This window comes from Pleurodeles waltl, chromosome 3_1 (assembly GCF_031143425.1).
Source record: "Pleurodeles waltl isolate 20211129_DDA chromosome 3_1, aPleWal1.hap1.20221129, whole genome shotgun sequence".
NCBI classification, from domain to species: domain Eukaryota; kingdom Metazoa; phylum Chordata; class Amphibia; order Caudata; family Salamandridae; genus Pleurodeles; species Pleurodeles waltl.
The window spans coordinates 366,098,703-366,112,391 of NC_090440.1; the positions used below are offsets into that span (position 1 = coordinate 366,098,703).

At 42.7% G+C, this 13,689-nt stretch overlaps 1 protein-coding gene across 4 annotated transcripts in view; it reads left to right on the plus strand.

Moving 5' to 3' along the window:
- The window catches only part of LOC138284105 (transient receptor potential cation channel subfamily M member 7-like), a 1,183,984-nt gene that overhangs the window by 375,532 nt on the left and 794,763 nt on the right, over positions 1-13,689 (plus strand). For all 4 annotated transcript variants that reach the window (XM_069222537.1, XM_069222536.1, XM_069222538.1 and 1 more), the window contains exons 3-5: positions 6,906-6,944; positions 7,714-7,912; positions 8,540-8,753. In XM_069222537.1, the coding sequence (XP_069078638.1) occupies positions 6,906-6,944; positions 7,714-7,912; positions 8,540-8,753 (452 nt within the window). The remainder of the gene's footprint in view (positions 1-6,905; positions 6,945-7,713; positions 7,913-8,539; positions 8,754-13,689) is intronic.

Here is a 13,689-nt window from a genome sequence, read left to right on the forward strand (position 1 = left end):
TGCAGAAGCAACATGACATACAAGCCAGTAAGTGTTATTTGATGCAATTACTTTGCAGACAGAGCAACATTTAATTTGCTTATATATATATATATATTTTTTTTTTTAGGAAGTGATTAGCTTTTGGCATTTGTTGTTTTACTTTGCTTTCGTGATAATCACATTTATAGTTTTGTGTTTACAAATTATAGATGTGCACATAGGTTTCTTAAAGATGCATTGAAAATCCTTATCTTTTGGCAAACGTTTCTGCCATGCATTATTTTACTGTTCTAGCCTTTAAGTCCACCATTTCCAGTGCAAACTTCCTCTCTGTGAGGGTTCAGTTTACCTTTGATAACGAAGTAAATTCAGTAAATGGCCCCTATTCTCGGCTTCTGTACAGTGTAAGCATGTGAGGTAGCTTCATTAGCGATTTCTTTCCACACACTTCTCTGGGAAAAGTAGACAGCCACTTTTACTGAAGATCCCTTACAAAAAACTGGACATGGTGGAGTTTTAAATGGTTGTTTAATGTTTTAATCACATACTTTAAGAAAAACAAACATTTGCAATGGAACGGGTCTCGCATTTCTCTGAGTTACAGCTATTAGCAGTTGTAAACTCCCAACCGGACTTTTCTTGCCACATTAAATGGAAAAAAAGAGCGCGATCGCGCTGCTACAGTTCACTCATAGTGAAACTTATTGGCAAAAGTGCAATCACTGTAGGGTAACCAGATTTTGAGTAGCAAAAACCGGGACAGGTCAGACATAAAAGAAGGACTAACAGCTTTATACTCACTTTTATATCTGGCATGTCCCGTTTTTTTTTTTTTTGAGTAGCTTTGACTACACATATAAAATTAGCTATGGCTTGACCTCCCGCCCACACCCACATCTCTCTGCTCCTCACTCCGTCTCTTCTGGGAGCAGACAGGTGACTGTGTTGCCTGACAGTAACAGATAAATTACTTTAATTATTGAATACTTTGTAGGTGTCTGTTAAAGGAGAGCATACCTTGAATTTATGCTTCCCTAGATAATCGGACCTTTGTCCCAAAAACCGGGACATTTCTTTAAAATTAAGAGAAGCGTCGGGACACTGGGACAGTCCTCTAAAAACCAGAACTGTCCAGGGAAATCCGGGACGTCTTGTCACCCTAAATTATCTACGTAATCGGCTAAAGTGCAATTAACTATGTAACAGGGTCGATGTCATGCAAAGCACTCGACTTTTGCCAAGCGGGATCGCGCTGTGAAAAAAGATAAAAAAGTAGTCCACAAACCGGACGGAAAACTGCGAGCCTCGTATGTTTTCAGTACATGGCCGCAGGGAGGGCTAACAACCAGAAAAGGCATGACGTATGCATGCCTTCCACTAAGGAAAGCAAGGCAGATTTTACAAGGCAAGTCCATGAACCAATGAAAGACATTGATGTGACATGGACGGGGCTTCAGGCCCTTATCTAACTACTAAAGCCTCTTGCAAGTGATACGCATGCGCAAGCGCATGCTAGCGCAGACTCGACCCTAACAAGCATTTTAAAATAAACCAGGAAGCATTTCCGCATTAGTAGTATGACAGTTGGGCACTGGAGTGTTAATCTATTGTGTGATTAGGATTGCCTGCCTTGTCAGACCAGGGACCCTCTGTTGGAAATCCTGTATCTTGAAGTTTGGAGCTGAGCATTCGACAGATGTGCTGTGGGCTAGTTGGGGTACCCCGAGATTGGTGATGGCATCCGACTAATTTTGTGGCAGGCCCACTAACGCCGCCCCCGCAGTTTGAGGGAAGAAAATCCAGGGACATCGCACCCTGTCAATAAAAGGCAATAGGCAAGTTATAGAAAAAAGTGTAATAGATCAAAAGTTGCTGCGAAAAAAAAAAGAACAAGAAACGTTTACAGAAAGAGAGGAAAAGAAAAATAGCGAACAAAAAGAAAATGGTGAGAAAAATGTCAGAAAAAAAGGACCCAGCAGTAGACAAGAGGAACAGAAATAGTGAAAAGAGAACATAATGAACAGAAATCAATAAAAATGGAAAGACGAAGAAATTAAGGAGACGCTGTAAATAATTATGGAGCAAAAATTAGAGAATTACCTCAATTGATTATTGCACATACCCCAAGCTCCGTGTGTAATCAGGTCAATGTTCTAACACTCGTCATGCAGAACAATGGGATACTGCACCTGCTGGAGGAGTTTGTATATAATGTGCAGGCAATTCCAGTAGATAACTCAGTGGATTAAGACACCGACTACAGCCATGCATATAACACCTATATAGCAGGTTTTGATACCATAGAAACAGTTTGTGGATTAACAGAGTTGTTGCAGAGATGTACGTGCAGTTTGTAGGGCCAAGTCACATGGCTTGAATGTGGAGTCCATGTAATGGCTAGTCATAACCTCTTAATGAGTTGTGACACACTTGCGTTCTATACTGAATCTCTTTCCAGGTACGAGGTGGTTAACCTGTAAACGAAGATTGTGTTACCTAGGGCTCCTTCCCTGAATCAATCTAGCGCTCTGTTTTCATTAGTTGGCAGAGTGTTAGGCACAGTTACTGTATACTTGGCAAACAGAGGAATGCATTCAGACTTTCTCCTCTCTAGAAAAACCCATCACCCTCTTTTTTTATTTCTCCTTTTCTTTTTTTCTGGTACATCACAATCAAAACGTCAAGAATGGGATTGCAGGGTGGGGTGGCAGGAGCCATGTTTCAAGGATGTCAACATCAGCATCCAATGTTCAGAGGGTGGGTTAGGATTTTCTTCTGGCCAGGTAGACCCTCAGTGAGAGGGAGAATGAAGGGATTGGTAGGGAATGTGAGGAGGGTACAGGGCAGGTAAAGGGTAGAGTGAAGCTGGGAGGGGAATAAAGAAGACAAAAGACTGAGAATTGTAGGTAAGTGGTGGGAATGCAGTTAGGTCAGAATGAAGCTGGCTAGCAGTGATGGAGCAATTTAAGATTATTTTCCTCGAATGTCATGGGTCTCAATTCTTGGCAGAAGCTGAGAAGAGTTAACATTATTTGATAGTTCCAAATGTTGCATTGCATGCTTACAAGAAACTAGGATAATCAGGAAGCACAGATAGCTATATGAGAGGGTGGGTTCTCGGTATTTTATTTATTCCACAGTAGATGCAAATGTTAAAGGAGTGGTTATAGGTCTAAATATTGATAACTGCCGGTTGGGCTTTCATAAAGTGGATGCAGGGGAAAGATGGGTAAAAGAGATCATAATTTATGGCTTTCAGGTAAATATTTGCTCTCTAAATGACTCCAACAGTGATGACTCCACCATATATGATGAGACTAGAGATACATTTTGATGATCCCTTGAGTCTTCATAGTAGCAGGAGACTTCAGTTGTATCTCATCAATTGACAGATACTACGAATATTGTTGGGTGTGTCTGTATGACCAAAGTCTGAAAATCTATAGTTACATTTATAGATAGTCTTGATCTAATAGATACTTAGAAATGAGGGAATCCCAATCTACAACTACTTTCCCCTTCTCCTACGGACCTCATACTTTCTTCTGGAATTCAGGACAGGACTCAAGACCTGACTGTTCAACGAAACCCGTGTAGCAGCTTTGTTCTCAGTGTCTGGATACCTCCACGAGTGATTAGCCGTGCGTTGTGAATCCTGATTGATTGAGATACATTTTTTCTCCAGTGTATAACCAATGTTCTTATATGGACTATTAGTTAGTAAGGGGATGGCATACAGATCAACTGTAGTCTTTCTCCTATTTGGGTCTCAGATGTTGGCCCAATCCCACTATTTACAGTCAAACATAAATGGTCCTTCCCTAAGGCTTAGGAAATTTGTGAAAGATTGTATTCATATAAATCATTCGACAGCCAGTGTGACTATAGTATGGGGATGTCTTAAAATCCAATTTGAGAGGTTTTAGACAGCAATATGTTGCCATCAGAAGGAAACAACTTCAGGAGTTAGAACTACACATTCAAACCATCTTTAGCACGTCCTCTTAATTACCAATAGGGATCACTGGCATATAAGCATCTGGTGTGAGATTATAAATCTAAGGATACAAATGAAAGCACTTAGCAATATACACAATAGAATATCAAATCTGGAATTCCAAATGTTCAAGTGTGGATTATGGGGATAAAGTAGGGCCACTTCTTGCTGTGCAAGCAAAATGACGTATAGTGAAACAACCTATATTAGAAATGCATACCTATTACGGTGGACTGCTTCTTAATGATGATGAGAAAGCTGGTGAATTGAGTAACTATGTTGTAATTTTTATACATCCTCAATGATAAAGGAAGGAAATTGGGAAATTGGCCTACTCTTTGCCAGATCAAAGCTAGGTATGCTTTCTCAGTCCCAGAAATGGGATACCATGAGGCCTATTACGTTGCAGGAATCAATCTAGCACTTTGATGCCCGTTTCTCTGTCACTACATTGCACTTCAGGTCCCCAGTGAAATGTGACATAATGTTACCCTACGTGCTACATTAGGGGCCTAATAAGTGCCTGCCTCTATGACAGAATGGTTCTGGATACCATTCCATGCGCTAATGTGAAGTTAGAAGTAACTTCTAATTTGCCAAATAACCTTACATGCAGTGTTCAGTTGGACTCTTTACAACTTTGTTTTCTTGGGATAGGTGAATTGCAGAAAGAGAAAGCTACATTGTATCGTTGTTGGGAAACACAGCGCATGAGTCATGATTGTCTGGATAATAATTGAATCACATAAATCCTTTAGGCACAGGTTGCAATTAATAACATAATTAAGAGGTATTGACTACACCACTCCTCGCCTCATGGGATTTTAATTGTGTTATTGTATACGGTGGTTGCCTTCTCTTCTCTATTACATTATCTCCTTTCTTGTTTAGTTTGCATGGTTTATATGTAACCAAAAAGAACTTAATAACAGTAAAAACAAAAGATGTACATGACAGATTGAAACACTGGTGAAAGATATGTGGGTTAATGGCTAGAATGGGTGTAGGAATGGGTGGAAATACGGGATGGATGGACGAAAGGGTTAAGGTTTGGGTGGAGAGTTGGAGACAAAGGGTGTGTTTCAGAAAGTGATAGATCTGGAGCTGCAGTGCTATAGATTGCTAAAGAATAGTTCCAACACACCTGGGGTGAGGACTCTGTCAGGTCTCCGACACTTCACCATGTGAGAAATGGGGGTTGTTGTGTGGCGGGAGCGCTTTAAGAAGGGCAATGTGGAGGCTGCATTTTGAAACACAATGTCATATTAAAGCAGCACTCTTTGGCAGTGTGAATATATTTTTACTAGCAACACAGGGACTGTGAAGGCATGTAATTAGTACAGGGACAATTAACTTTACCTTCCGCCTCTACATGACATTGTTTACATATCTATTTTATACGGTCACATGGTTGTATAATTATATATTTGTATATTTATATGTATTTATTTATTTATATACTTGACAATTGTGTGTACTGGTATAGATTCCACCAGTTATTATAATCCAGATATAATGTAATATTATATAAGGGTGTACTTTTGGGTTCCTATCTTGTACCTTGTATCTGTTGTTTGTCTTATTTTTATGTCTATGGATGAATAGTATTTAGTAATGGTTGATTGGTGGTGAATATCACGTGACCAAGGCTGCTGTGTCAGCCGAAACGCGTTGTGCTTTGATTAAACATGACTTTCACTTGCCCTGAATCCTGAGTGTGCAAATTTTACTTTTTTCTTTTTGGTTTTGGTGAATTATAATTACCGGCTTGCTCGTGCCGGTTTTTGCACCACCCCTCTCGGGCCACATGAGTTCATTTCGAGCATCTGTTGCATATATATCTCAAACCAATCGATCAGTGATTCCTAAGCGCAATTAATCACCCCTAGGGTATCAATAAATATATTTAAATTGTTTTGGGGGAAACCCCCAACTTTAGAAAAAAAAATCTAACTTTACATTTCTCTTAATTGAGGGAACCCCTTCCCCCTTTTCACTTACTCCTACCACTGTAAACCCCTACCTACCCCTAAACCCTAAAAACGACCATACCATCCTATACCCCTACCCACCCCTAATACCTAAAAAAAAAAAAAAAAAAAAACACCCTCACCATCCTATACCCCTACCCAACCCTAAAACACCCTTACAACCCTATACCCTTACCCACCAGAAAACTCTAAAAACGCCTTTTACCACTAAATACCCTTACCCACTAACAAAACCTAGTCATCCTTACCACCCTGTACCTTTACCCACCCCTTAATGCTAAATTATATATATTTACACACACAATCACCTTAAATATATTCACCTTTGTGGTGAAGATAAATGCTTGGTAAAAGCAATGCGTGGTAAAAGTATTGTGGTAAGGCATTGTGTGCTAAAGGGAGGGTAAGGACAAGAGAAGACAGGACGCTAGGGCACAAAGGAGGGAAGGTGAGAGGAGAAATCTCTGCCTACAGCGATGGTTTCAGTTTCCTCTGGCAGAAATGCTTTAATATTGCTCTGATTGTCTGCTATTTCAAAATTACCTATTTTTTGAGGCCGCCCCTGTTCAGAGCTGACTGGAGAGAGTTGTATCCACTCACTTACCGACCTATGTCACATGCGGTCAACCGTACACACACTACTCATGCATTCACTCACTTACCTATTCATTAACCCCCTTCACCTATGCATCCAGCCATGTACTTACGGAGTAATTTGCTCATTCCACCTCTTGAACAATGCCCACGTGCAAACACTAAACGACGACGCCCTTCCACTTATTAAAAACAATCGGACCTATTGACTTTGTAATTGATTGTTTGTATAATGCTGAAGACTAGGCTCTGGCCTCTTGGAAATGGTGCAAACTGTACAACTATGTACAAAACGGTATGACTGGAACGGTTAATGTCACGTTTTTTCATTTTTTTTTCAGGTGCCTTCCAGGATGTCAGATTTGCCAGCAACTGGTCAGGTAAAAAGCCATGTTTTTTTATTTTAATGAACGAAAAATGAACGTGAAGATGTTGTGCCATGTTTCTTTGTATCATAGAGAGAGCTCGTCTGTGTGTCCGTGTGTGCCCCTGCTCTTATAATATCACACGTGAAGACCATGAGGTTCACTGGAGTTGATGGTTTCTTGAACATACTCATTAGCGTAGTTCGGGAAAAGCATGTTGTTGCCTTTTCCAGCCACCATTTGTTCAATGTCCGCTAATCAATCCTGGCAGTGAGAAAACAGCGCTTCCACTGCTCAGACCTTAAACAGCTTTTAGTACATCAGAACCCCCTTCAATAAGGCTGGGTTTTTGGCAGTAGAGTGTGTGGTCTCAGGGGTAAATACGGGAGGTCATTGGGAGGCTGCTGAGCTATAATTTTATGGTAACAAGAAGGCTGGCACTGATATGGAAAATAGGTTCGGAACGCCTTAAACGTCCCCATGATCACAATAAAAAAAAATGTTGGGGGTAAAAAATAAAAATAAAAACATAAAAATAAAAATAATTTCTCGTGCTAATGTACAGTTTTGAAACAGTCCTGTGAAAAATCCACAGGAGCAAATGTACTGTGTACCTAGATTTCCTTGAGTACCGGAGATTCTTGTTCGCACACAAGAAGATAGGGCAGTTCTATCTTTTTATGTGATGAGTCGCGATAGGGGAGACTCTGCAGGCAGGAAGATGCTCTTGTGAGTCAGGCCTCTGATGTATAAGCTCTCATGCATGATATCGTTTCTCTAATAGGTGCTGCTGTGGTCGCTTGATAGGACAGCATTCCTTGTTTAATGGATGTGTGGCTCCCACTACATCGCGTGGACAACTGGAGGACACCACGACTCAAGTATCTGAGTCCTGGTCAGTGGAACAGCATACTGTGGAAAGCCCAACAGATGCATATGGCATTATTAACTTTCAAGGCGGGTCACGCTGCTGCAAAGCCAAGGTACGTAGAACGTAAGACACTTATTGAATGCCTAAGGTTAATTATGAAAATCGGCATGAGAAGGGGACTAGTAAGGCCTTTGGGATGGGGTGACAGTCACAGGTCAGGAGAACAGGAATCTGAGGAAAAACCTGTTTGCTTTCTGAAGCTACCTCTCCTTGCTGTTCTCATAGCGCAGCAAATAGGGGTCTGTTGAGGAGATCAATATGAAGCCAGGAGTCCCTGATAATTTGGTGACTTGGTGTCCATGTGCATACACGTTGTGGATACATATGTTTTAATAAGTGATATTCAGCCCATAGGATAAATTGACAACACATAGAAATAAAAGTGCCACAGTTCAGCTGTGCCAATTTAAAAGTGCAATGGGTAGAATCTAGAGAATTATAAAATCAGGCTTCCACCACTCACTTTGAGGTTTGCTGGTCCACTATGGTATTTTCACTCTGGGCACAGGACGACATTGCTTAAGGGAGATACAATTGACCCAGAATCAGATGTTACTGGAAGCAATAAACGGGTTCATGTAATTCTCGTTTCAAGTTAAAGAATTGGTTCTCTTCTACATAAACACTGCTGCCATCCCAGTGGGACCTGGTCAATCAAGGTCTGTTTCTCCCTTCACAGTACATGAGATTGTCCCATGACTCAAAACCCGAAGACATTCTGGAACTCATGCTGAAGGAATGGCAGATGGAGCTGCCCAAGCTCCTTATCTCCGTTCATGGTGGAATGCAAAAGTTTGAGCTTCACCCACGGATCAAACAGTCGCTTAGTAAAGGCCTCTTCAAAGCTGCTGTAACTACTGGAGCCTGGATCGTGACTGGAGGCATCAATACAGGTAAACAAAGATCAACGTGTGTTAAGAACTATACACAGTGCTTGCCAACATGTGGGTGTGACTGGGGGAGCGTAGTGGAAAGAAAGAGGATTCAGTCCCATGGAAAATTAAGCATAATGTGAAGTCGAGATGGTCGGTGAGGTTTGTTTTTAGGTCTGGAGTATGTTTTAGCTGTCTTGCAGCCTGCTGTAATCTTGAAAATGCATACTTCATATTCTTAAAATACTACACATAGAAGGGGGCTTTGTGTCATTCACCCTTTAGGTCAACTCAAAGACAAGCATACAAGGATTGGCAGGTCAAACCCCTTCAGCCATTAGCAAGTAGACAATATCAGTCGTGTGTTTTTTATCAACCTACAGGACAGCCATTTGCTGCTGGGCTCACGAGGCAGCAAGAACAACTGCATTTCACCGCTGCTCACAGCAATCTGGGCTGCTGTTCCACCCTCTTCTCGTCATTACTGTGACTCACATTGTTCTTTGTTTTTCTTTAGTCCTACCCACACTGCATAGACTCTCCTTTCTTCATAGCGCTGAGTGCTCTTCAGCCACTCTGGGTGGTAACATTTATCAAAAGGGTATACTGTACCAAAACCCAACCTTTTAGATATTCACTATGCAGTGCCACCATCATCACCATATCCACCAATATCATCATTTCCACCACTGCCTTTACCACCACAGTTATCACCACCACAACCATAATCACAATTAGCACCTCCACCTCTACCCTGTTATTTACTATTACGATCATTAACATTACTCCCGCCATTAGCACTACTATTGTACTATTACGATCACTACCGCCATTACCTCCTGCAGTGTCACCATCACTAATACCGCCAGCATAGTCACCCTTACTACTGCGTCCACCATCACCACAACTATCACCATCATAACCACAAATATCTTAATCCCTCCACTATAATCCCCACTGTTGCCAACCTCACCCCTGCTGTAACCACAGCCACTACCACCTACACAACTATTACTACCAAAATCACCATCATCACTACTGCCAGCCATAACAGTGCCACCACTGCTACCACCATTCTTATGACTATCACCATCATTACTGACATCATCGCCATAACCATACTACTACGACTATTATCACCGGTGTCACCATTACCACCACAACCAGCACGTCTGCAACATTTTCGTATGTTTTATGTTTGTGGTGTGTATATGAGAGCATTATTTGTTTAGCAGTTCTGTGTGTGTGTGTAAGAGAAAGAATGTGGTGTGTGTGTGCGAGAAATTGTGTGTTTGCTGCCAGGATGGGGAATAAATGCAGAAGTGCAAGGATGAGTGAATGCAAGGATGAAGAGTAGGTGAATACATGAACAGATGGATGGATGGGGACATTGATGAAGCATCCATTGACTCATTCTTGCACTTACTCATTCTCCCATCCACAATACTGAACACACAGAGGGCATTCGGACACAATGATATTGTATTGTATTCACAGGTAGTCGGATACAGGTAATTTAGAGGAGGATGTAAATTTGAGAAGAGTGCAGTGCTTCACTAATCAATTTCTGTTGTTTAATGCTTAAATTATAATAACACATTGAAAAATAAGTTAAAAGGTCTGAAAATATATTATAATTGAATCACTTTGATAACGGTTTGTTTTTGTAAATGGTTGATTTCTTTAAACAAATATCACTGCAAACGTTCCAGAGAAAATACTCCTTACCAGTGAAAGCAACACTCTTTTATCACACGCCGGGATTACAGAACCAAATCTTACAAGATCACTAGACCACATCAGTCACTTGTGTGCAAAACATTGGCTGGAGGCTCAAATGTAGAGGATACTGTAGGCCTCAATGTGGTCTCTAAGCATCATACTCCAGACAGCATCTGGGAGATCCACCATGTGAATTTATAAAAAGACACTAGCTGGACCAGTTCAGGAAGGACCTGGCCAGGCAGTTTGGTCTGTACTGTTCGCACTGGCTCAGGGTAAAGATCGCTTTGCATGTGGCTAACTCCAAACGGAGGTAATATGGTGTGGAAAATAACGATGGCTTGGGATGCGCCCTGGTCGATTACCAATGACTGCGATTAATTCAAACATTTCTTCCATCATCTTTTGTATGCTTCGGTTTTAAGCCTGGACATATTCCTACCTGCATCTATTCATACTGTGATGACAAAATGGTGCTGCCACCATTGGCAAGAGTGAGATGTATTTTCATGAACCACACATATATATGTAATGCGCCTTAAGTGCAGTTTTTCCCTTTGATCTTCCAGTGATTCCATAATTGTTTGGTGGCGGTTGAGAACTTGTTTTGACCAGCAGTAAACTTTTGTAACCAGGGTGAAATAGTCTTGGCCCTTTGGTTTGAGGTGCCTGCCCATCAGGGTACTGCCGAAGGAGCAGGTGACTGCTTTAGTCCTTGACTGTTAGAAATTGGGTTTTTGGTTGGCAGTCAGGTTATCCCCTGTCCAAGCAAAAGCCCTCACTCTAGTCAGGGTAAGTCACACACAATCCTAGATTATCCTGTGCCCACCCTCTGGTAGCTTGGCACGAGCAGTCAGCCTTAACTTAGAAGGCAATGTGTAAAGTATTTGTGCAATAAATCATACAATACCACCATATAGCACCACAAAAATACACCACACAGTGTTTAGAAAAATATATAATATTTATCAGGATAATTGTAGGTCAAAAAGAATAAAGTTGCAATGTGAAATTGTAGAGTTATCACTGAAAAGTCTTAAGTCTTTAAAATGTAAACACAGTCTCTTTCAAGCACAAGTACCTGGTTTGAGGAGATTTTCCACTCCAGAGGGCCACAAAAGAAGGGGTGCGTGGAAAAAGGGTGTGTGCGTCTATTTCTCCCCAGCACACACGGACTTGCGTCGTTATTTTTCACGCAGGGAAGTCGTGCGTCGTTTTCCGGCGCGCGGACAGTCTTTCTGTGGATCGCGGGGATTACCAGATGTCCCGGGTCTGTGCGTGGATTTTCCTGCTTGTTTTCCGGCTGCGCGTCGTTCTGCGGGGCTGCGCGTCGAAATTACGCTCTCACGGCAGGCTTCGCATCGATTTCTCCTCTATAGGTCGGGCGGCGTTGTCCTTGCAAAGCCGTGCGTCGAAGTTCCGGTCGTCCCAAAGGCGTCGCGTCGATCAGCGTCGGTGTGCGGCGTTTTTCTCGCCGCGGAACAAGCTGTGCGTTGAAATTTTCGGCGCACGGAGTGTCCAAGGGAAAAAGAGAAGTCTTTTTGGTCCTGAGACTTCAGGGAACAGGAGGCAAGCTCTATCCAAGCCCTTGGAGAGCACTTTCACAGCCAGACAAGAGTTCAGCAAGGCAGCAGGCCAACAGCAAGGCAGCAGTCCTTTGTAGAAAGCAGACAGGTGAGTCCTTTGAGCAGCCAGGCAGTTCTTCTTGGCAGGATGTAGTTTCTGGTTCAGGTTTCTTCTCCAGCAAGTGTCTGATGAGGTAGGGCAGAGGCCCTGTTTTATACCCAAATGTGCCTTTGAAGTGGGGGAAACTTCAAAGAGTGGCTAAGAAGTGCACCAGGTCCCCTTTCAGTTCAATCCTGTCTGCCAGGGTCCCAGTAGGGGGTGTGGCAGTCCTTTGTGTGAGAGCAGGCCCTCCACCCTCCCAGCCCAGGAAGACCCATTCAAAATGCAGATGTATGCAAGTGAGGCTGAGTACCCTGTGTTTGGGGTGTGTCTGAGTGGATGCACAAGGAGCTGTCAACTAAGCCCAGCCAGACGTAGATTGTAAGGCACAGAAAGATTTAAGTGCAAAGAAATGCTCACTTTCTAAAAGTGGCATTTCTAGAATAGTAATATTAAATCCAACTTCACCAGTCAGCAGGATTTTATATTACCATTCTGGCCATACTAAATATGACCTTCCTACTCCTTTCAGATCAGCAGCTACCACTTCAATACTGTATGAGGGCAGCCCCAATGTTAGCCTATGAAGGGAGCAGGCCTCACAGTAGTGCAAAAACGAATTTAGGAGTTTTACACTACCAGGACATGTAAACTACACAGGTACATGTCCTGCCTTTCACCCACACAGCACCCTGCTCTAGGGGTTACCTAGGGCGCACATTAGAGGTGACTTATATGTGGAGAAAAGGGGAGGTTTAGGCTTGGCAAGTACTTTTAAATGCCAAGTCGAGGTGACAGTGAAACTGCACACACAGGCCTTGCAATGGCAGGCCTGAGACAAGGAAAAGGGGCTACTTAAGTGGGTGGCACAACCAGTGCTGCAGGCCCACTAGTAGCATTTAATCTACCGGCCCTATGCAGATAGAGTGCACATTACTAGGGAATTATAAGTAAATTAATAGTCCAATCAGGTATGATTCAAGGTTACCATGTTTTAAGGGAGAGAGCATATGCACTTTAGCACTGGTTAGCAGTGGTAAAGTGTGCAGAGTCTAAAAGCCAGCAAAAACAGTGTCCAAAAAGTGAAGTTAGGGGTGACTACCCTAAGGCTGTCAGGTCTAACATGTGTCCCCCCCCAGCTGAAAGTGGGGAGAGCTACCCGACCTCCTGGGAGCTCTCATCGCTAAGTCGGAAGTATCTGGAGAGACCATCAGCATTGGCGTGGTCAACCCCTGGGCGATGTTCCACCGTAAAGTCCATCCCCTGTAGGGAAATGGACCACCTCAAGAGTTTTGGATTCTCACCCCTCATCTGCATGAGCCATCTGAGGGGCCTGTGGTCTGTCTGAACCCGGAAGTGAGTCCCAAACAGGTAGGGTCTTAGCTTCTTCAGTGCCCAGACCACAGCAAAAGCTTCTCTCTCAATAGCACTCCACCTCTGTTCCCGTGGTAATAGCCTTCTGCTAATAAAGACTACCGGTTGGTCTAGGCCCTCCTCATTTAGCTGTGCTAGGACTGCCCCTATGCCATGCTCTGAAGCGTCTGCACAATAAATTCCTGGGAGTAGTCAG